This window comes from Gorilla gorilla, chromosome 13 (assembly GCF_029281585.2).
Source record: "Gorilla gorilla gorilla isolate KB3781 chromosome 13, NHGRI_mGorGor1-v2.1_pri, whole genome shotgun sequence".
Lineage (NCBI taxonomy): Eukaryota > Metazoa > Chordata > Mammalia > Primates > Hominidae > Gorilla > Gorilla gorilla.
Window position 1 is genome coordinate 26,478,785 of NC_073237.2, and position 22,358 is coordinate 26,501,142.

The following is a 22,358-nucleotide window of genomic DNA, read 5'->3' on the forward strand; positions in this document are numbered from 1 at the left end:
CGAGACCATCCTGGCTAACACGGTAAAATCCCGTCTCTACTAAAAAATATATATATAAAAAATTAGGCTGGGCACAGTGGCTCATGCCTGTAATCCCAGCACTTTGGGAGGCTGAGGCGGGCGGATCACCTGAGGTCGGGAGTTTGAGACCAGCCTGACCAACATGGAGAAACCCCATCTCTACTAAAAATACAAAATTAGCCGGGCATGGTGGCACATACCTGTAATCCCAGCTACTCGGGAGGCTGAGGCAGGAGAATCGCTTGAACCTGGGAGGCGGAGGTTGTGGTGAGCCGAGATCACGCCATTGCACTCCAGCTTGGGCAACAAGAGCAAAACTCTGTCTCAAAAAAAAAAAAATTAGCCAGGCATAGTGGCAGGTGCCTATAGTCCCAGCTACTGGGGAGGGTGAGGCAGGAGAATGGCGTGAACCCGGGAGGCGGACCTTGCAGTGAGCCGAGATCGCGCCACTGGACTCCAGCCTGGGTGACAGAGTGAGACTCAAAAAAAAAAAAAAAGAAAAAAAGAAAAAAGAAATGAAACAATAAAAACATAGATGGATTTTACACTCAGCTTTGGAAAAGTCTTTCAGTTCTTTTTCCCCCTCCAAAGAAACCAGTGCTGAAAATAGTAGATGATGCATATTGGGTGAGAAAGAGCATGAATTGTCTCTTAAGAAGCCTTGCAGTTTCCACCTGGGAACACTTGCTCTGGGGAAAGCCAGGCACTATGTAAGAAGTCTTATCTATTGTCGATGAAAAGAGTCAAACTCTGTAAAATATTTTGAGATTTATTCTGGGCCAAATATGAGTGACCATGGCCCTCAGGAGATCCTGAGACCTGATGTTTCCTGTCTTCCAAAAATGTATAAAAGTCTGAGGTGGTTAGGGCACAGCCTGGTTTTATACATTTTTGGGAGACAGGAAACATCAATGAAATACATTTAAGATGTACATTGGTTTTTGGTGGAGGCGGGGGCTTCCAGGCTATAGGTAGATTTAAATATTTTCCAGTTGATAATTGGTTGAGTTTATCTGAAGACCTGGGATCAACAGAAAGAAAATGTTTAGGTTAGGATTGTGGAGACAAGTTTTATTGTGCAGAGGAAGCTCTCAGATAGCAGACTTCAGAAAGAACAGGTTGTAAAATGTTTCTTATCCGATGTAAAAGGGTGCCTGGCTCTTAGTTGATTATCTCCTGGATCTGGAAATGAAGGAAGGAAAAAAACGGGAAAGGGGTTTCTCTATGGAATGTGGATTTTTCCCACAAGAGACAACTTTTCAGGGCAATGTCAAGATATGGCAAGGAATTATATTTAGGGTTAAAATATTTTGATTTCTTCCCTTATTTGTTATGTGATGTTATGCCAGAGTCAGGTTAGAAAACAGACCACACTATATAGAGTTAAAATGAAAACCCCTCTGATGAGACTTTATGGTTTGTATGGCATAAGTCCCCAGGGCCCTTAGGTAGGAATTTGGACAAACTAAAAAATCAGAGTTTAATCTTCACTATATTGAGTCTACCATGCTGTTAGGGAGCCCAAGCCAGTCACATGGAGACAGAGAGTTGCCCAACTAACCTCCAGCTGTTCCAGCCATCCTTTCGAGATGCCAGACAAGTGAGTGAAGAAGCCTTCCTGGATGTCTAGCCCAGTCAAGCTTTCAGATGAGTCCAGCCCTAGACACCATTTACTGAAACATCAGAGATCCCAAGTGAGAACCACCCAATGGAGCCTAGTCTACCCACAGAACCATGAAAAATAACAATAAATTGTTTAAAGCCTCTAAATATATTAGAGTGGTTTGTTATACAGCAATGGATAGCCAGTCTTTTGTAGATGAAAGGAGAGAGTTACAAGAAAGACGAGGTGGCTGCTATTGTCAAATACCATGAAGAGATCATGGAGGATGAGAACTGAGAAAAGACCATTGTATCTGGCAATTGAGAAGCCAGCATTGTCTTTCAAGCATGTAGTTAATAGAATGGTAGGAGCAGAAGTCAAATTGGAAGTGTTTGTAGAGCAAGTGAATGGTGGGAAATAGATACAATGGTAGATTGGTCTTTTTTCTTTCTTTTTAAATAGTTTAACATTCACTGATGATCCTTGCTTGAATCAATTATCTCATTGGAGATTGCAAAATGGTGAGTTTTTAATTCTATCAATCCTTCTACATTTATTAGATGACATTCTTCTGTAAAGAAGAATTTCCTCTCATCAATTGGGGATGAACCTCATTTCTTCCTAAAATGGCAGGTTAAATGCTTCATTCTTTCTCTTTAATTACGAATTTCCTGACAAAGGAGTTGGTGTCATAGTATTTCCAATAGTGGCAAATGAATTTTTTCCTCCTTTCTCTTTTCTTGCTCTTTGAGCATCATTATGGACTCATGCATTACATTTATTCAATGTATTACAATCAATTACAGACTCAATTAGCCTTTAAAGAAGCCATAGAGGATAGGGCTAACGATGTGATCAGAAAATTCCTAGAATACTGTGGTTAAAGAAACACACACACACACACACAACACACACACACTTATCCTTACCAATAATAAAAATATGAAAGCTAAAACTATATAACAGAGAAAAAAATATAACATTCCAATTCTGATACTATATATACAACCCTCCTAAAATTCTCACACAGGTTCTATAAGGGGTATGTATAAAGATAGTTATGGCAGTGATGTTTTTGGTTGTAGGCAATTTGGGTGTCCCTAATGAAGAAGACCTTAGGCAAAATATGATGGGTGGAGTAATATGCAGTAGATAGAAGCAATGGGCCAGATCTTAAAAACATGCTGCAGCAAAAAAGAAAAATAAGAAAAAAATCTATCTTACAATGTTATTTACAAAAGAAAAAAATACACACATCTAAGACAATAGTACATATTTTATCCTATTACTATTTTTTTTTTTTGAAAAATCTCTTTGTTGGGAGGTTTGGTTTTGGTTTTGTTTTGAAAGAGTGTCATTCCGTCACCCAGGCTGGAGTGCAATGGTGCAATCTCAGCTCACTGCCACCTCCACCTGCCGGGTTCAAGGGATTTTGGTGTCTCAGCCTCCCGGGTAGCTGGAATTACAGGCGTGCACCACCACGCCCAGCTAATTTTTGTATTTTTAGCAGAGACGGGGTCCACCATGCCCAGCTAAGTTTTGTATTTTTAGCAGAGACGGGGTTTCACCATGTTGGCCAGGCTGGTCTCAAAGTCTTGACCTCAAGTGATCTGCCTCCCTTGGCTTCCCAAAGTGCTGGGATTACAGGTGTCAGCCACCATGTCCAGCCCAATACTACATATTTTAAATAAACACAAACAAAAGGATATACATGAAACACATCGGAATAATTGCCTGTGGTGAGAAAGGGGAATGAGATTAGTGAATGTGAATAAAAGAGAATAAATAAATATAACAAATGAGAGTGGCCTTACAAGTGAGAAATATGACCAATTCAATCCCTTATATTTAAATAAAAATAAATGATTAAACAAATAAATTGCTATGATCTCTCTGGAAATTAAAACTTTTCAAAACATTGAATTAGCAATTCCACCTTTAGGAATGTGGCCTAAGGAAATAGAAACTAATGTTTATTAATGTGATAATAGTGAGGAAAAATGCTCAGCATGTTTTCTTTCTCCCTGGCTCACACCCTGCAATTTACATCCCCAAGCATTTCAGGGAAACCATATAGTTGTCTCACATGTGCTTGTGATGTGTTTGTGAAGGAAAGTAGTCATGTGGTATTGGTGGTTAATTTCATCTCCTGCCTCAGCCCCTTCCATTTGGCATTGCTATTTTCACTTCCTTTGCTGAGCATGGTTACAAATTCCATTGGGTCTACCTTATCTGGATTCCTTCAGTTGCTAAGGCTGCAAAGTATTACTCTGTAATACTCTGAAATACCATCTTGCTCCTCTTCTGGTTTTATATGCTATTAGGTCTATCATTGTCTTATCGTTTTTCATGAAATAGCCCCTTCAGTATTTTCTTTTCTTTTCTTTTCTTTTTTTTTTTTTTTTGAGACTGGAGTCTTGCTCTGTCGCCCAGGCTGTGGTGCAGTGGCACGATCTCGGCTCACTGTAAGCTCCGCCTGCCAGGTTCACGCCATTCTCCTGCCTCAGCCTCCCGAGTAGCTGGGACTACAGGCGCCCACCACCACGCCCGGCTAATGTTTTGTATTTTTAGTAGAGATGGGGTTTCACCGTGTTAGCCAGGATGGTCTCAATCTCCTGACCTCGTGATCCGCCCCCGTCGGCTTCCCAAAGTGCTGGGATTACAGGCTTGAGCCACCGCACCTGGCGCCCCTTCAGTATTTTCTTACAATTTCTCTCCTCCACTCCCTCATTAACCCCCAAATAAAATAATCATTTACAAGCCAGGCTGGGGCAAATACAAGTAAACAGACATTGTGCTAAGCTTGAAAGTGAAATAGGGAGTGCGAATCAGAACTACAATGAGATACCACTTCACATCCATTAGGAAGGCTATTATGAAGAAAAAGGTAGGGGTGGGGGTGGAATAACAAGTGTTGGCAAGAATGTGGATAAATTAGAACCCTTATGCATTGCTGGTGGGAATGCAAAAATGGTGCAGCCCCTATAGAAAACGGTCTGGTGCTCAAAAAGTTAAGCACAGAGTTACCATTATGTTGCGGCAATTCTTCTCCTAGGTATATACTCAAAAGAACTAAAAGCAGTAAGGCCAGGCTTGGTGGCTCACGCCTGTAATCCTAGCACTCTGGGAGGCCGAGGTGGGCGGATTACCTGAGGTTGGGAGTTCAAGACCAGCCTGACCAACATGGAGAAACCCTGTCTCTACAAAAAGTACAAAAAATTAACCAGGTGTGGTGGTGTATGCCTGTAATCCCAGCTACTCAGGAGGCTGAGGTAGGAGACTCACTTGAACCTGGTAGGTGGAGGTTGCGGTAAGCTGAGATTGCGCCATTGCACCCCAGCCTTGGCAAAAACAGCAATACTCTTGTTGCCAAAATAAATAAAAATAAAATAATTAAAACAAAAATAAGTAAAAATAAAACAAAAAGGAAGGAAATTCTAATACTATCACATGAATAAACCTTGTAAACATTATGTGAGTGAAATAAGCCAAAAAGACAAATATTGTATGGTTCCACTTGCATTAGGTATCTAGAATAATCAAATTTGTAGAGACAGAAAGTAGAATAGACATACCAGGGGCTGAGGGGAGGAGGGAACTGGAAGTTATTTAATGGGTTTCTGTCTGGGATGGTGATGAAGATGTTCTGGAAACGGATAGTGGTGATGGTTTTACAACATTGTGAATACAGTTTTCTTTCTTTCTTTCTTTCTTTTTTTTTTTTGAGACAGAGTCTTGCTCTGTCGCCTGACTCTGGCTGGAGTGCAGTGGTGCGATCTCAGCTCACTGCAACCTCCACCTTCTGGGTTCAAGCAATTCAATTATCTGCCTCAGATTCCTGAGGAGCTGGGATTACAGGTGCCCACCACCAAGCCCAGCTAATTCATTGTGAATATAGTTAATGCCACTTGAAATTACAATTATACACTTGAAAATGGTTAAAATAATAAATTTTACATAATATATTTTACCACAATTTATTTTTTTTATTTTTTTTATTTTTTTGAGACGGAGTTTCGCTTTTGTTGCCCAGGCTGGAGTGTAATGGCGCGATCTTGGCTCACCGCAACCTCCGCCTCCTGGTTTCAAGAGATTCTCCTACCTCAGCCTGCTGAGTAGCTGGGATTACAGGCACGCGCCACCGCACCCAGCTAATTTTGTGTTTTTAGTAGAGACAGGGTTTCTCCATGTTGGTCAGGCTGGTCTCGAACTCCCGACCTCAGGTGATCTGCCCACCTCAGCCTCCCAAAGTGCTGGGATTACAGGTGTGAGCCACCGCGCCTGGCCCACAATTTTTTTTAATGGAAAAAAAGGAATGGGCAATCCTTCTATTGTGCCTCTCCTTTGCATATCTTTGGATCCCCATCTCAGAGGACATTAGTAATTGTGTAGTGGTGACTCTAGTCCAATTGCTTCAGCCCTTCTGCTTTATGTGGAGAGTCACAGAAATAATCTGATTTAACCGGGGTCATAGTTCTCTGCTCTTCATAGTTCTCTGTATTATCTGTTAATATTTTCAGGAATGGCACCATCGTCACTCAGTTGTCCAAGTCAAAAATCTTTGTTATCCTTGAATCAATCTCATCTTCCTCAAGCCTTGTTGATTCTACCACCTTAAAATCTCTCTATTCTTGCTATCTCTGCTTTAGTTCAGGTCACTTTCATCCCATGCCTAAAACTTTTTAGCCAGTTTTCTTCTCTTTTGGTTCTCCTCTATCTTAGGCTGTTTTCTGTTGCTTATTTATATATAACACAATAACTGAAACTAGGCAATATATAAAGAAAAGGAATGTATTTCTTACAGTTGCAAAGTCTGAGAAGTCTGAGGTTGATAGGCTACATTTCGTGAGGGTTTTCTTGCTGCTAGGGACTCTGCACAGTCCTGAGGTGGCACAGGGCATCACGTGGTGAAAGGGCTTAACATCCTTGCTCAGGTCTCTTTTCTTCTTATAAAGGCCAGTCCCATTCCCATGATAGCCCATTAATCCATGTATGGATCAATACATTCATGAGGGCTCTACCAATCACCTCTTAAACGCTCCGTCTTCTCAATACTACCATATTGGGGATTAAATTTTTTATTTTTATTATTTATTTATTATTTATTTATTTATTTATTTATTTATTTATTTGAGACAGAGTCTCGCTTTGTCAGCCAGGCTGGAGTGCAGTGGCACAATCTCGGCTCACTGCAACCTCTGCCTCCCAGGCTCAAGCAATTCTCCTGCCTCAGCCTCCTGAGTAGCTGGGATCACAGGGGTGTGCCACCACGCCCGGCTAATTTTTGTATTTTTAGTAGAGATGGGGTTTCACCATGTTGGCCAGGCTGGTCTTGAACTCCTGACCTCAGGTGATCCCCCCGCCTCGGCCTCCCAAAGTGCTGGGATTACAGTCGTGAGCCACTGTGCCCGGCCTGGGGATTAAATTTCAACATGAGTTTTGCGAGGGACAAATATTCAAACCATAGCACCCTCCAATCCATTTTCTACACAGCAGCCAGAGTTTTTCCGCAATACGATCTAATCACATCATTTCCTCATTATGTGCTCAATGGCTCACTTTTGTTATTCAGGTTAAGTTCAAATTCCTCAATGTGGCACTCAAGACTCTTCATGATTTGGTCTTGTCTTAACTAAATTCCAGTCTGTTCTTTTCTTATCACTCATCACCCGGGCTGTGCCCCAGTCCTATTAAACCTGTCGTTTCCTAAACCCCAATGCTCATCTCTCTTCCTGATCATCATTGGGGGACGCAAAGTTAAGAGCTAAAGATCGCAACCAACATGAATGTGGTCCATTCTTTATTTTGTTTCCCAAAACTGGCAAGGTGAGGTGGCCCAAGGCTTTGCCTGGTCCTCTCCCTTTATTTCTTCCTGTTTCTTCCTGGCCTCAAGGCATCCTTGGATGGGCTCCTTTGGTTACTGGATTAAACTGCTCATCTGTCCGTTCTCTTCTAGGGCTGGTGGTCAAGGCATTTGCTCAAATTGGGGTTGTAAGAGCTGAAACTGGGGTTTGGACTTTGGCACAGAAATAGATCCAATGTTGTTCAAGGCTGCTGAGACCTATCGGAGGAAAGAAGGTGCCTCCATGCAGTAGTTGACAGGTGTTCTACAGTGGGCACTGGGACCCAAGCTCCAGCAAGTAATATATTACCTGCTTCCTCTGTGACTAAAAAGTCAAGGATGGGATTCAGAAAATCTTAGGTCCCCTGGCCAAATACAACCTTAACGTTTTCCCAGTCCACTTTCCCCCAACCTGCCCCCCTTGCTGAACTCCTGCTCATCCGTAAGTTTTTAACTTCTAAAAATATCTCACTGTCCTCCAATGAGATTGTAAACTCTTTGAAGGCCTCGACTGTATCTTTTTTATTCTTGTATTCCCAGTGTCCAGCATTGCTGATGACAGAAAGACCAGCACGAATGAAAGATCAGGCACCTATTAAGTGTCAGCATGGAATTTGAAATGTCTGTTGTCAAAGATTCAAATAGAGCTCTTTCTCTCTCTGCTCAGTGGAGAATGGCTGAGGATAAGGTTTTATTGAAATGATCCACTCAGCAGTTTAGCTGCACCCTGGCCCACCCACGTGCCTGCACTTTAGAGGTATCCCTAACACATGGTTGTTTATTTTGCTCCTCTACGGCTTTGAAATGAGAGCCAGAGAAACATGAGGAGGAAACGGTTTCAGTGACCAACATCACATCCAAGTGGAGGAGGGCCCAAAGGGGGGTCACCAACTCGCAGAATTCTTCCCCTTATAGGAAAGCCGTCGGGACAGGTCAAAAGCCTTTCCTTACCTCACACCCTCCCCATCTTTTGAGACTAGGCCCAGCTGGGCTGGATGTTTCTATCTAAGTCTTCTAACAACAAGGGCATGTAAAGTGAGAAAGTCAGAGAAAGGGGCGAGGGGCCAGGGCTGAGCCTGGTTGGTTCCTGCTCAGCATTCAAGATGGTCTCGGGGACTCAGGGACGGCAGCTCGTTTCCATCTCTTTCGTTTCTGCCTCTGCTGTTCTCTCTGGGTCCGCGGGGACTAATTTATCACTGAAACGCAGCCTAAGAACAGAAGGGAGAGTTTCTTTCCTAAGTGTCTGAAAGGGAAAAACTTTGAGGAAACAGCCAAGAGAGGCAGAGGAGGGGAGAGGAGGCTGCGTCTCCAGTGCGGGGGAGCGGAGGAGGGAGTCTGGCAGGCGGGCTGCGAGCAGTAGCTATCTGGGCCGAGTTCCGGCCCCCTTGCGGGCGCGAACCCCTGCGCAGCGGAGCCCAAGCGCAGCCCCAGCCTAGGTCGCGCGAGGCCTGGACCCAGAGGCCCGCGGCCGCGCCTCAGGGGCGGGCCGGGGGCGGGGCAGCCCCTGCAGCAGGGCTCTCCCGGCGGGTGGCCCGCGATCTGCCTCCCCGCCTCAGGGAGCGGCGGAGACTGAGGATACCCCTCGGCGCCGCCCGCCCGCGCCCGGAGCCGCAGCTGAGGAGCCCCGCGCCCATTGGCGGCGGCGGCTCGGCGTCCCCGCCCCCTCCACGTCCCCGCCCCCTCCGCCGCCGCCGCCGCTTCCCGGCTCCGCCTCCTCCCCCTTCGGGAGCCGCCTCCGTCGCCGCCACCGCTGCTGCCGGCCGGGGCCCAGCCAGCGCCTGCCGCGCCGGAGTCGAGTCGCAGCCGGAGCCGCTGCTCGCGGCCCCGCCATGAGCGGAAGCGCGGCCGCCGCGGTCGCTGCCGCCGCCGCCTCAGCAGCCGCCGCCGCCGCGCACTTTCAGCCTCAGTCGTCGTCTCCCAGGCCGGGCCCCGCCGAGCTTGGGCCCCCGCGCCGCCCGCGCCCCCCACCGCCGCCGCCCCGGCCGGAGCCCGCCGCCACGGACCGCCTCAGCCCTCCGGGCCACGGGCCTCTCCGGGCGGGCGCCCAGGGTGGCGGCGCCTGCGGCCGAGCGCCGGGAGCAGGTACGGGGTCCGGGAGCGGGCCAGGCAGGGAGGGGCGTGGGTCGGTCCCGCGGGTGGGGGCCGGAGGCGTGTGGTCCAGGCGCCCGGCCCCGCCGACGGGGAGGAGCGTTGTCCGGGTCAGCTTTGTCCGGCCCCGGAGCCCCTGCGAGCCCTGCGCCTCAGCCGCGCCGAGCGGCTCACAAAGCGTTTTCCCACCCGGTGGGTAGCCCCCTCCCCCAGGGTGTGCAGGGCAGGACCTCTCTAGGTCTCTGCTCGGCGGAGGAGGAAACCGAGGCTTAGAGGGGGAAGTGACTTGCCCAAGGTCACATAGCCAGTGAGAGCCGTAGCTTGGCTGGGACCCAGGGCCACCCTGGGCCGGCGCGGGCCCCGAGCAGAGGGGGCTGGGAAGAGGTCGATCCACCGGCCCCCAGGAGCCGAAGGAGATAGATTTGGGGGGAGGGGGTCAGGCCCTGGACCCTGGCACACCGACCCAGCCCTTTTTGGGCTGGCTTGGGAGTAATGATCTCTTGCGGGGTGGGACGGAAGAGCAGGGGGCCGACTTGGGAGCTTGGTGGTGCCCTGGGGAGCCGCAGCGGGAAAGACTTCTGTGCGGGGTGTGCTCTCGGGGAGAGGGCTTTCTTGAGTGAGTGGGGCAGAGCTTCGGAAACTTCTTATCGTGGGGACCGTTTGGTCTCTGCCAGGCCACCTTCCCCACCACTGCACTGACTAAACCAATTCAGCTGGAATTACTGGGAGGGAGGCCTGCCCGCTTTTGTGGAGGCGCCCATAAGGTGTCTTTTTTCAGTAAATGGCCCGAATTTCGTTCATGCCGAAACCAGAAATGCATACATGGCCTTGGTAAAGACATTTACGGCACAGAAGGCCATGTGAGTTTTTTCCAGGTGGTTTGAACCTACCACACTTGGAGAACTCCCCGAGAAAGAACAGCTATCCCAGGCGTGAAGGGGGAAGGAAGCTGGGAGGATTGGGACCGAGTCACCCGCCTGCCTGGCATGTAATACATGGGATTTCCGTTTTTATTTGGGGTGGATGATGAGGTGGGTTGTTTTGACTGCAGATGTCCCTTGGAAGGGGAAAGGACTTGCAGTTCTAGAGGCGAGGGAGAGAGCAACGTGTTACAGGCAGGGACGAGAGTCCCGTGGAGCTAGAAAATAGAATGGGGAAAAAGGAGAGGGTATTCATTCATTGTGGGGGAAGGGAGATGAAAGGGTTGCTGAAGGGCGGGGGACGGTGTCTAGTCTGGAGGAAAAGATTGGGATGTTTCAAAGAAGGTGCCAAACGTGATGAGTTTGAAAGGAGTCTGTTGGAGGTGGATGGTAGCTTACAAGGTTGAGTGTGAATTGGTCTGCAGTCACTTCTTTTCTTTGAGTAAGGACAGCTATACTTTTACAGAAACGTTCTAGCTTGAGCACCCCCTTCCCCTCATTCTCGCTCTTGTTCTAAGGATGCAGACCCCCAGGGCCTGGAGTATTGTCTTGGAAGTAAGGCTTGACAAAAGAGGGAAGGGAAAGACTAATTAACAAATGCATTAATTAAGGCCCTTTGTCCAAGATGATTCCTTGTTTAAGTCAGCTGTTTTCTTGCTGCCCTCTTGCATCTTAGCTTTCCTGCTGTGGTGGCTGTTGGCAGGGTGCTTTGGGAAGGACTGCCCCAATTCAGACAAGATGGGTTAGATTTTCCTAAAAAACTCTAAGAAACACATATTTGGCAAATATATACTTAAAAGCAAGAAAATGTACTTGTGAGAGACAATCAGGGAAATGCAAATTGAAACAACAGTGAGATGACATTTCACACCGATCAGGTTGGCAAAAATGTAGTGCTGTGATAAACCGAGGATTATTAAGGTTGTGGATAAATAAGCTTGTATATAGTGTAGTGGAAATGTAAATGGATCCAACCACCTTAGAGAGTAGTGGTATTTGGTGTTTAGTGTGAAGGTGGGCAGACATATTCATTTACCTAAAATGTCCATTTCTGGATATATATATATATACCCTAAGAGATCCTTGTACACTTGTTCAAGAAAATAAGCATGAAAAAAATACAAGAATGCTCATTCCAGCTTAAATGTCCACCAACAGAAGAATACATACATTTTTATTTATTATTTATTTGTTTGTTTGTTTTTTTTGAGACGGAGTCTCTCTCTGTCACCCAGGCTGGAGTGCAGTGGCGTGATCTCGGCTCACTGCAAGCTCCGCCTCCCTGGTTCACACCATTCTCCTGCCTCAGCCTCCCGAGTAGCTGGGACTACAGGCGCCCGCCACCATGCCCGGCTAATTTTTTTTTGTATTTTTAGTAGAGACGGGGTTTCATCGTGTTAGCCAGGATGGTCTCGATCTCCTGACCTCGTGATCTGCCCGCCTCTGCCTCCCAAAGTGCTGGGATTACAGGCGTGAGCCACCGCGCCCGGCCAATACATACATTTTTAGGTAGACCCATACAGTTGAATATTACAGCTCTGTGAAAAATAAACTAGCCTCACGCATTAAAATAGGTGAATCTCAAAAACCATATGGAACAGGGAAGCAAGTCAGAAGAATTCTTACAGAATCGTTTCACGTGTGTAAAATCTGAAAACATGAAAAATAATATTGTTTGTGGCTATGCCCATATGTGGTGATAGTATTAAAATATGCATATTAAGTGTAATGATTGTCTTTGGGAAGAGAAGATGAGGAATGGGATTACACAAGGGTACCCAAAAGGGCTTTATTTATACCTTTAATGTCCTATTACTTAAAAAAAAATCTGAATCAGGTAATCGTAAATTAAGATTTGGTAATGTTGGGTGTAGGGTATAGAGATATTTAGTATACTCTAAATATTTTTCAGATGTTTGAAATATTTCTCACACAAAAAATTTTGTTTATAGAACACAGTTTTTGTTTCATAATAATGGACCTCTCCTACAGGCTCCAGCCTAGCGCAGCCTGTTAGACATGCAGCCTGGTGATCCTTTTTCGCCCCTTTCTGACCTGCTAAACCTAGTTTTGCAATGGATGACTTTTATTTTGGAACTGCTGATAGTTGCGGTAGATTTCTCATTATTTCTAAACTTTCTATCGGACCTGTGTCAGCAGTTTGAGCTTTGTTGAAATAGATGTGCTCCAGGACATTCTGATATATCAGGTGTAGGGAGGGACCCAGACATCTGATTCTGAGAAAACTCCCCAGTAGATTCGGATGCCCACTAAAGTTTGAGAACCACTATCTTGGGTTTGCCCCAGCCTAGTCCTCATCTTTTCCTTAGGCTGCCCCTCTGTTCCCACTCCTGGATGACTGGGATGGAATTTTGACCCATGTGATACTTTACCTCTTTTGTGGAGCATAAAAGAATGATAGGGTTGGATGCCATACCCCTCTTAATCTAGGTTGTCCATTCCTCTGATTTTCATGGAGTTAGCTAAGGGGCCCACTACCTACCAGGGTTGTTTATCAGGTTTTACAGATTTTAACACGTGTCAACTGTATGTGGTTTTAAAGTAAGGGCAAAAAGGGTCTAGCAGAGAAAGGAAAATTTGGAGAAAGTAAAACCCCCAAAGGTAAACATGTCATCATGTCTTAAGAGAAAGATGATCCATCCCTCTGCAGATGCTAGTGATTGTTTTAGCTTGTGATCAACATTTGAGGTTCAGCCGTCTGAACCTATGGTCAGAGATTAAGGTCTTTAGGAGACAACTGATTATCCCTCAAGATGGAAGAGTGTCCTTTCTCCAAAATTTGCTAGTTTTCCTTCTCTACTAGACCTGTCTTCCTTAGTCCTGATGTGTTTATGAATGAATTTATGTTAACAAATCTGATGCTTTCTGATAGTGAAATTTGTGAAGTGCCTGTTTGTCTTTGTTAAGGTTCCTCTATCTGGAAACCCACTTTGGAGGTGCAGCATTGCCCAGGTATGCTTTTCTTTTTCTTTTTCTTTTTTTTTGAGACAGAGTTTCGCTCTTGTTGCCCAGGCTGGAGTGCAATGGCGCAATCTCGGCTCACTGCAACCTCCACCTCCGAGGTTCAAGCGATTCTCCTGCCTCAGCCTCCCGAGTAGCTGGGATTACAGGTGCCTGCTACCATGCCCGGATAATTTTCGTATTTTTAGTAGAGACGGGGTTTCACCATGTTGGCCAGGCTGGTCTCAAACTCCTGACCTCTGTGATCAGCCTGCCTCGGCCTCTCAAAGTGTTGGGATTACACGCGTGAACAACCGTGCCTGGCCGGTACACTTCTTAACGGTGCTGCTGTGTAGGACCATAGAGATTGCACCCAGCAAAAGGATACCTGTTTCGGGTGGCAAGTGAGGGTGGAAATCTATTCTGTACTCCACTTACCAAGATTGAGTACCTGGTGTGGAACTGTGTGCACTCAGAGAAGGGGCACCTTTTCTAATCCACGCAAAGGTGATCTGTGATCTAGCACTGCTCTGCAGCTTTGGAACTGTTAGTCCAGCTGTAGCTAACAGTTTCATCCATATGCATTGTGGGCTTTACCATGAGGTCTGGGTTAGTGCTTGCCCTAGGGGCTTCAAGAGTTCTCCATGTGAACTTTTCATGGGAAGGGGCTTTTCATCACCATGCTCAGCTGAACCAAAGAGCACAGCTTAAAATAGTAAACTTTGTTATGAGGCTGGAGAAATATGTACAGAATAAGCTATTTAGAAAATACCACTGTCAGCCTGGCGCAGTGGCTCACGCCTATAATCCTAGCACTTTGGGAGGCCGAGGTGGGTGGATCATCTGAGGTCAGGAGTTCAAGACCAGCCTGGCCAACATGGTGAAACCCCGTCTCTGCTAACAGTAGAAAAATTAGCTGGGCATGGTGGCGCATGCCTGTAATCCCAGCTACTTTGGAGGCTGAGGCAGGAGAATTGCTTGAACCCGGGAGGCGGAGCTTGCAGTGAGCTGAGATCACGCCACTGCACTCCAGCCTGGGCAACAGAGTGAGACTCTGTCTCAAAAAAAAAAAAAAAAAAAAAAAAAAAAGGTCTGGGCACAGTGGCTCACACCTGTAATCCCAGCACTTTGGGAGGCCGAGGTGGGCGGATCACCTGAGGTCAGGAGTTCGAGACCAGCCTGGCCAATGTGGAGAAACCCCGTTTCTACTAAAAATACAAAATTAGCCAGGCGTGGTGGCACATGCCTATAATCCCAGCTACTTGGGAGGCTGAGGCAGAAGAATCGCTTGAACCCAGGAGGCAGAGGTTGCTGTAAGCTGAGATTGCACCATTGCACTCCAGCCTGGGCAACAAGAGCGAAACTTCGTCTCAAAAAAAAAAAAAAAAAAAAGACAAAAGTATCTGGTAAATGGAGGAGAGAAAGTATAGTACCTATGTGCCACATTTGCTCTTGTCTTCTTACAGTGCTCACTTGGAGGGGTAAATGCAGTTATTTTTCTCTTCCTATTTCCCCCTGCGCTAGCATTCCTGAAGACCTGAGGCTTTTTAGCCAATTTTGAAAATATTTACCCATTTGTATTTTCCATTAAGTGGTTGTTTACGCTTCCTGCTGTTTCATTTTTTCTTGGAGAGAGAGGAGGGGGGAGTACAAACCAAGGACAAGACCGGACTTCCTACTGCTTTTGGAAATAATGGCAGAGTTTTTCAGAACAGTTGTCGTGGATGAATGCTGTTCTGGGGGCTCAAGGGAAAGATACATTTGAAGTGGTTTCTGTTGTCTTTTTTTATTATTATTTTTAAACATGATTGAGGGTGGTGGGATAGGAAGTTTCAATTTGCTTATGCTGCTGTCTTGGAGGAATTTTTTAAAAGAAATTATATGTTAAAAAAGTAAAGATGTTTAACAAAAGTGGTCTTTTGCCCACAGAAGGGAAATAAACAATTCTTACCTGCAGGCCTTACCAAGAGTGGTTTCAGTTTTTTTCCTGTTCTACTTAAATGGATATTAGCGCTGTTCTTGGGACTGCTTAGAACAGTTAACTGCAGTGATGTTGGACAGGTGGAAGAGTAGAATGATGGGAGTATATTAGGGCTTATCAATAGTTATGCTATCAAAAGCTATCACTAGCTGGTGTGGTGGCTCATGCCTGTAATCCCAGCACTTTGGGAGGTCGAGGCGGATGGATCACCTGAGCTCAGGAGTTTGAGACCAGCCTGACCAACATGGTGAAACCCTGCCTCTACTAAAAATACAAAAATTAGCTGGGTGTGGTGGCACGCACGTGTAATCTCAGCTACTTGAGAGGCTGAAGCAGGAGAATCGCTTGAACCCAGGAGGCGGAGGTTGCAGTGAGCCGAGATTGCACCATTGCACTCCAGCCTGGGTGACAGAGCAAGACTCCGTCTCAAAAAAAAAAAAAGAAAAAGAAGAAAAAAAGCTATCACTGCATTTTCTGCTTTTGTGGTAAAATATGTATAGAAATAAGAGAGTGAGATATTGTGAGTTTTGGTGTATATACTGATCCTTTGACTTTGTTGAGAAATGTAGGGAAGTAGTAGTAAGGGGACCAACTATATACATGGAAGGGGCCGGGCGTGGCGGCTCACGCCTGTAATCCCAGCACTTTGGGAGGCCAAGGCGGGTGGATAACTTGAGCTCGAGTTTGAGACCAGCCTGGGCAACATGGTGAAACCCTGTCTTTACTAAAAATACAAAAATTAGCTGGGTGTGGTGGCACTTGCCTGTAATTTCAGCTGCTTGGGAGGCTGAGGCACGAGAATCACTTGAGCCTGGGAGGCGGAGATTGCAGTGAGTTGAGATGGTGCCACTGCCCTCCAGCCTGGGGAACAGAGTGAGACCCTGTCTCAAAAAAAAAAGAAGAGAAAACTGTATACATAGAATAGCAAGCAGTTAGGTAGTAGGACAATTTGTAGTGCTGTTGGGATGTTCTTGGAGTTGAAAAGTTGCCTGTCCATTCTGCTTCTGCACCTTGGATTTTAGTGGCTGCAGATGCTGCATGCTGACCTTCTGTTGAAATTTGTTTTATTGTCAGAGAACTAAAAAGTGAGCAGTTTCTCAGACTAAACAGAAGTAGAGTAGGCAGAAAGTAAAACAGGTATTCATTTAATAATCACATTTACAGGGCCAGTCGCGGTGGCTCACGTCTGTAATCTCAGCACTTTGGGAGGCTGAGGTAGGTGGATCACTTGAGCTCAAGAGTTTGAGACCAGCCTGAGCAACATGGTGAAACTCTGTCTCTACTAAAAATACAAAACTTAGCTAGGCGTGGTGGTGTGCACCTGTAGGCCCAGCTACTCGGGAGGCTGAAGCAGGAGAATCACTTGAACCTGAGAGGTGTAGCTTGCAGTAAGCCGAAATCACGCCACTGCACTGCAGCCTGGGCGACAGAGTGAGACTCCATCTCAAAAAAAAAAGAAAAAAGAAAAAAAAATTCACATTTACAGATAGAGAAGAGTTGGAACTCATACTTAAAGAGACAGGGTCTTGCTATGTTGCCCAGGGTGGTCTTGAACTCCTGAGCTCAAGTAATCCTCCTGCCTTGACTTCCCTAAGTGCTAGGATTACTACAGGAATGAGCCACTATGCCCGGCTGGGACTCATAATTAGTAAAAAGTATTTTTCATTTGGCTTTTGTGCTATCTTGTTGTTAAAACTTTTTTTTTTACAGATTTGTCTTCCTATGTAGATTTTTATTGCCACCTCAATACATCTTTGAGCATCTACTGAGTGCCAGTAATGCCAATACCAACCACTGGTTAATTAGGATGATAGCTTTTGTTGTCAAAACTTCCTCACTTAAGGTCTTGAGAATCGCATAGAGGGGTGCAATTCAAGACAGTTATTGCTTGCTTTTCTCCCAAATTTCTTGCTTCCTTCTGCTCCCTGGTCTTCTGGGCATGGTGATTGTGCCCATCTGCCAAGATAAGCCCTGCTTCTCTCCACCCCCACATGGGAGGAGATGCAGAAGCTCAACAGAACCCTGGCTGGTCATTACAAGTAAATTCCCACAAACGATATTGAACTAGAACTGAGGGCCACCATAGTGGCTCCAGTTCCTCTTCCTCTGTTGCTACCACCCACCCTTTTCTGTGGAGCCTGGAGGGCACCCTCCCTCCACCATTATACAAAGAAGCTTTGTGCTCTGAGGATGTTCTAAAGGCGGGATTGCTGTAATTATAATTCCCTAGGCACAACCAAGTAGTGGGGGCAGGCGGGGTAAAGATGGTATCCAAGTACTTGTTGGTAGGGAGAAGTCAGGCAGGGATTAAAAATCATCTGGAGACAGTACCAAAAGTGGATAATGGAGCGTTGTTGTTAATAGTGACAGGAACGTGTTTAAGTGAATACATTTCAGAGTTTTAAATTATAATACTTGCAGCTTTAAAAAAGGACAAGACTGAGCTTGGAACCTTTTTCTTTAAGTCTGAAATTGTAACTTAAAAGTACTTTAGAGGAAAATATATAGAAATCTGGGTCTACTTTGCCTTATGTTTGTGTTACCAGAATGATTGATTGCCCACAAAAGCCGAATACATAACTTGCTTACTCCCAGGGATGCGCCCACTAATCTTTTTTTTTTTTTTTCTGAGACAGCGTTTCACTCTTGTTGCCCAGGCTGGAGTGCAATGGCGCCATCTCGGCGCACCGCAACCTCCGCCTTCTGGGTTCAAGCCATTCTCCTGCCTTAGCCTCCCGAGTAGCTGGAATTACAGGCATGAGCCACCTGGCCTGGCTAATTTTGTATTTTTAGTAGCGACGGGGTTTCTTCATGTTGGTCAGGCTGGTCTCGAACTTCTGACCTCGGGTGATCTACCCTCCTCGGCCTCCCAGAGTGCTGGGATTACAAGTGTGAGCCACCGTGCCCAGCCAATCTTTTTTTTTTTTTTTTTAAATGCTTACATTTTTGGGAAGTGATTTCTCCCTTTTGCCACCAGAAACAAAATCAGTTTATCTGGGGATGTATGCTTAATAAACGCTCTCTCTTTTTTTTTTTTTTTTTTTTTGAGACGGAGTCTCGCTCTCTCCCCCAGGCTGGAGTGCAGTGGCGTGATCTCGGCTCACTGCAAGCTCCGCCTCCCAGGTTCACGCCATTCTCCTGCCTCAGCCTCCCGAGTAGCTGGGACTACAGATGCCCGCTACCACGCTCGGGCAATTTTTTGTATTTTTAGTAGAGATGGGGTTTCACCGTGTTAGCCAGAATGGTCTCAGCCTCCCAAAGTGCTGGGATTACAGGCGTGAGCTAACCATGCCTGGTAATAAACACTTATATCAACCATTCTACGTCATGATGTGCTTCTAAGAAGTCTTGTTGGCAATCTTTTAGTGAAAACTTTTTTCTTAATATGTTAATTATTACTGTATTACTTGTTATTGGTATCTCAAACTGCTGTTTTCTGTTTGTTTTTTGTTTTTTGAGACAAGGTCTTGCTTTGTTGCCCACTCTGGAGTGCAGTGGCGGTGGTAATCATAGCTCACTGCAGCTTCCATCTCCCAGGCTCAAGCAGTCCTTCCACCTCAGCCTCCTGAGTAGCTGGGACAATGAGTGTGACAACTACGCTATCCTTTTTTTTTTTTTTTTGAGACAGAGTCTCCCTCTGTCGCCCAGGCTGGAGTGCGGTGGTGCGATCTCAGCTCACTGCAAGCTTCACCTCCCAGGTTCACGCCATTCTCCTGCCTCAGCCTCTCGAGTAGCTGGGACTACAGGCGCCCCCCACCACGCCCGGCTAATTTTTTGTATTTTTTAGTAGAGATGGGGGTTTCACCATGTTAGCCAGGTTGGTCTCGATCTCCTGACCTCGTGATCCGCCTGCCTCAGCCTCCCAAAGTGCTGGGATTACAGGCGTGAGCCACCGCGCCCGGCCAACTACACTAACCTTTTAAACTTTTTTGTGACATGGAGGTTTCACAACGTTGCCTAGGCTGGTCTCGAACTCCTGGGCTCAAGTGATCCTCCCACCTCGGCCTCCTAAAGTGCTGGGATTATAGGCATGAGTGACCATGCCCAGCCTGTTTTGTTGTTGTATTTTGTAAGAAATGCACCAAAGAATTGATTGCAAGGTAATCTTTTTTTTTTTTCAGACAAGTCTTGCTCTGTCACCCAGGCTGGAGTGCAGTGGTGTGATCTTGGCTCACTGAAACCTCTGCCTCCCAGGTTCTAGCAGTTCTCTGCCTCAGCCTCCCGAGTGGCTGGAATTACAGGCGCCCACCACCACGCCCGGCTAATTTTTTTGTATTTTTAGTAGAGATGGGGTTTCACCATCTTGACCAGGCTGGTCTTGAACTCCTGACCTTGTGATCCACCCGCCCCAGCCCCCCAAAGTGCTGGGATTACAGGCGTGATCCATCGCGCCTGGCCAATAATCTTTAGACTTTAAGACTGTAAACTTCAGGAGTCCATTCTCAGGATAAGGGTGGCCCTTTTTGTTGCTGTGATTAGCATTGACGTCTGTGGTGTACAGGTAGATAGTGTGTACTCCATGGAAACCTATGGCTACTGTAAGCTGTCCTTTCCTCTAATTACTTGGAGTCAAGTTAGGAGTTAGACCTTTATTCTTACCCACCAGCATAATTTTGTCCTGGATTAGGAAATGGCTGTAATCCCAGGACTTTGGGAGGCCAGAGTGGGTGGATCACCGGAGGTCAGGAGTTCGAGACCAGCCTGGCCAACATGGTGAAATCTGGTTTCTACTAAAAATACAAAAAAAAGTTAGCCGGGCACGGTGGTGGGCGCCTATAATCCCAGCTACTTGGGAGGCTGAGGCAGGAGAATCACTGGAACCCAGGAGGCGGAGGTTGCAGTGAGCCAAGACCATGCCATTGCGCTCCAGCCTGGGCAACAAGAGCTAAACTCCATCTCAAAAAAAAAAAAAAAAGATTGCCCGACAGTCCATTAAAAAGATATTGCCCAAATAATCCTTTGAAAAGGCTGTACCAATTTGACAGCTAAATTTTATGAGACTTTAATAAAATACACAAGGTTTGGCTGGGTGGGGTGGCTCATGCCTATAATCCTAGCACTTTGGGAGGCTGAGATGGGCGGATCACCTGAGGTCAGGAGTTCAAGACCAGCTTGGCCAAGGGGAAACCCCATCTCTACTAAAATACAAAAATTAGCCAGGCATGATGGCGGGTGCCTGTAATCCTAGTTATGGGGGAGACGGGAGACTCATTTGAACCCGGGAGACCATGGTTGCAGTGAGTTGAGATCACGCCACTGCGCTCTAGCCTGGGTGGCTGAGCGAGACTCAGTCTCAAAAACAAAACAAAAACCTGTTTTAGTTAAGTATGTTGATTAGCAATGACTTATTTTAGCTTAATTGTAAACTATTATCTAGGTTATTTGCCTCATTTATAATTTATATTTCTTTTTTTTTTGAAACAGAGTCCTGCTCTGTCACCCAGGCTGGAGTACAGTGGCATTATCTCGGCTCACTGCAACTTCCACCTCCTGGGTTCAAGCAGTTCTCCTGCTTCAGCCTCCAGAGTAGCTGGGACTACAGCCACCACGCCTAGCTAATTTTTGTACTTTTAGTAGAGATGGGCTTTCACCATATTGGCCAGGTTGGTCTCGAACTCCTGACCTTGTGATCCGCCTGCCTCGGCCTCCCAAAGTGCTGGGATTACAGGCGTGAGCCACCGCACCCGGCTGGTTTATATTTCTTTAGGGGATTAACCCCTGTCTCTATTTTACTGCTCTCTGTTGGCCACTAAAAAATAATGATTTGAGGCCGGTCATGGTGGCTCACGCCTGTAATCCCAGCACTTTGGGAGGCCAAGGTGGCGGATCATCTGAGATCAGAAGTTCGAGACCAGCCTGGCCAACATGGTGAAAACCTGCCTCTACTAAAAATACAAAAACTTAGCCAGGTGTGGTGGTGGGCGCCTGTAATCCCAGCTCCTTGGGAGGCTGAGGCAGGAGAATTGCCTGAACCCAGGAGATGGAGGTTGCAGGAGCTGAGATGATGCCACTCCACTCCAGCCTGGGTGACAGAGGGAGACTCTGTCTTACACACACACAAAAAGATAATGATTAATAATAATAATTACTAATATTAATAATAATTTGGTAAACATTTGTTGAATGCTTACTATGTACTAGACACAGTGAGGATTTCAGAGATAATTCAGATATGCATCAGTTCAATGATACATCATGACAGTGTTAGCAGAACAAATGCATTTTTGGGATTGCAAAAACATCACAATTGCATTAATAGTAATAAGATTTTTTTTTTTTTTTTTTTGAGGCAGAGTCTCACTCTGTTGCCCAGGCTGGAGTGAAATGATGCTTTCTCTGCTCACTGCAACCTCCACCTCCTGGGTTCAAGCAATTCTCCTGCCTTAGCCTCCCGAGTGGGTAGCTCGGATGACAAGTGCACACAACCATGCCCAGCTAATTTTTTTATTTTTAGTAGACATGGGGTTTCACCATGTTGGCCAGGCTGGTTTCGAACTCCCGACCTCAGGTGATCCGCCTGCCTCGGCCTCCCAAAGTGCTGGGATTACAGGCGTGAGCCACCGCACCCAGCCCTGGGTGTGATTTTTCTACCTCTGTTCCTTTGATTGTTACTTCAGCCTATAATGCCTCTTTTCCCTTCAGTTCCTTTTCTAAATTCTACCTATTTTTAAATATCTAGATAATAGTGGTCACTTATTGTGTGCTTATTATTTAAGGTTCTATTCTAAGTATTTTATGTGGATTAATTCATTTAATCCTCACTGCAGTCCCCTAAGGGACTCATATTATACTTATTGTACAGATGAAACTGGAGCACACAGGTTAAACAACTCGCTGGAGATGATACAGCTATTAGGAGTGTTACCTGGGATATGAACCCGGGTAGTCTAATTCCAGAATCTGTATTTTTAGCCATCATGCTTTACTGCATCTTACTTTACA

The 22,358-nt window shown here is 46.0% G+C and overlaps 1 protein-coding gene across 6 annotated transcripts in view; it reads left to right on the top strand.

Annotated features, from left to right (window-relative positions):
• The first annotated feature begins 9,223 nt into the window (after positions 1-9,223).
• The window catches only part of RNF38 (ring finger protein 38), a 152,776-nt gene continuing 139,641 nt past the window's right edge, over positions 9,224-22,358 (top strand). For 4 of the 6 annotated variants that reach the window (XM_019033991.4, XM_031014585.3, XM_055351563.2 and 1 more), the window contains exon 1: positions 9,224-9,548. In XM_019033991.4, coding sequence (XP_018889536.2) covers positions 9,296-9,548 — 253 coding nt within the window. In that variant the 5' untranslated portion in view covers positions 9,224-9,295. The remainder of the gene's footprint in view (positions 9,549-22,358) is intronic. The other 2 variants (XM_055351569.2, XM_055351568.2) reach the window with 2 other exon arrangements.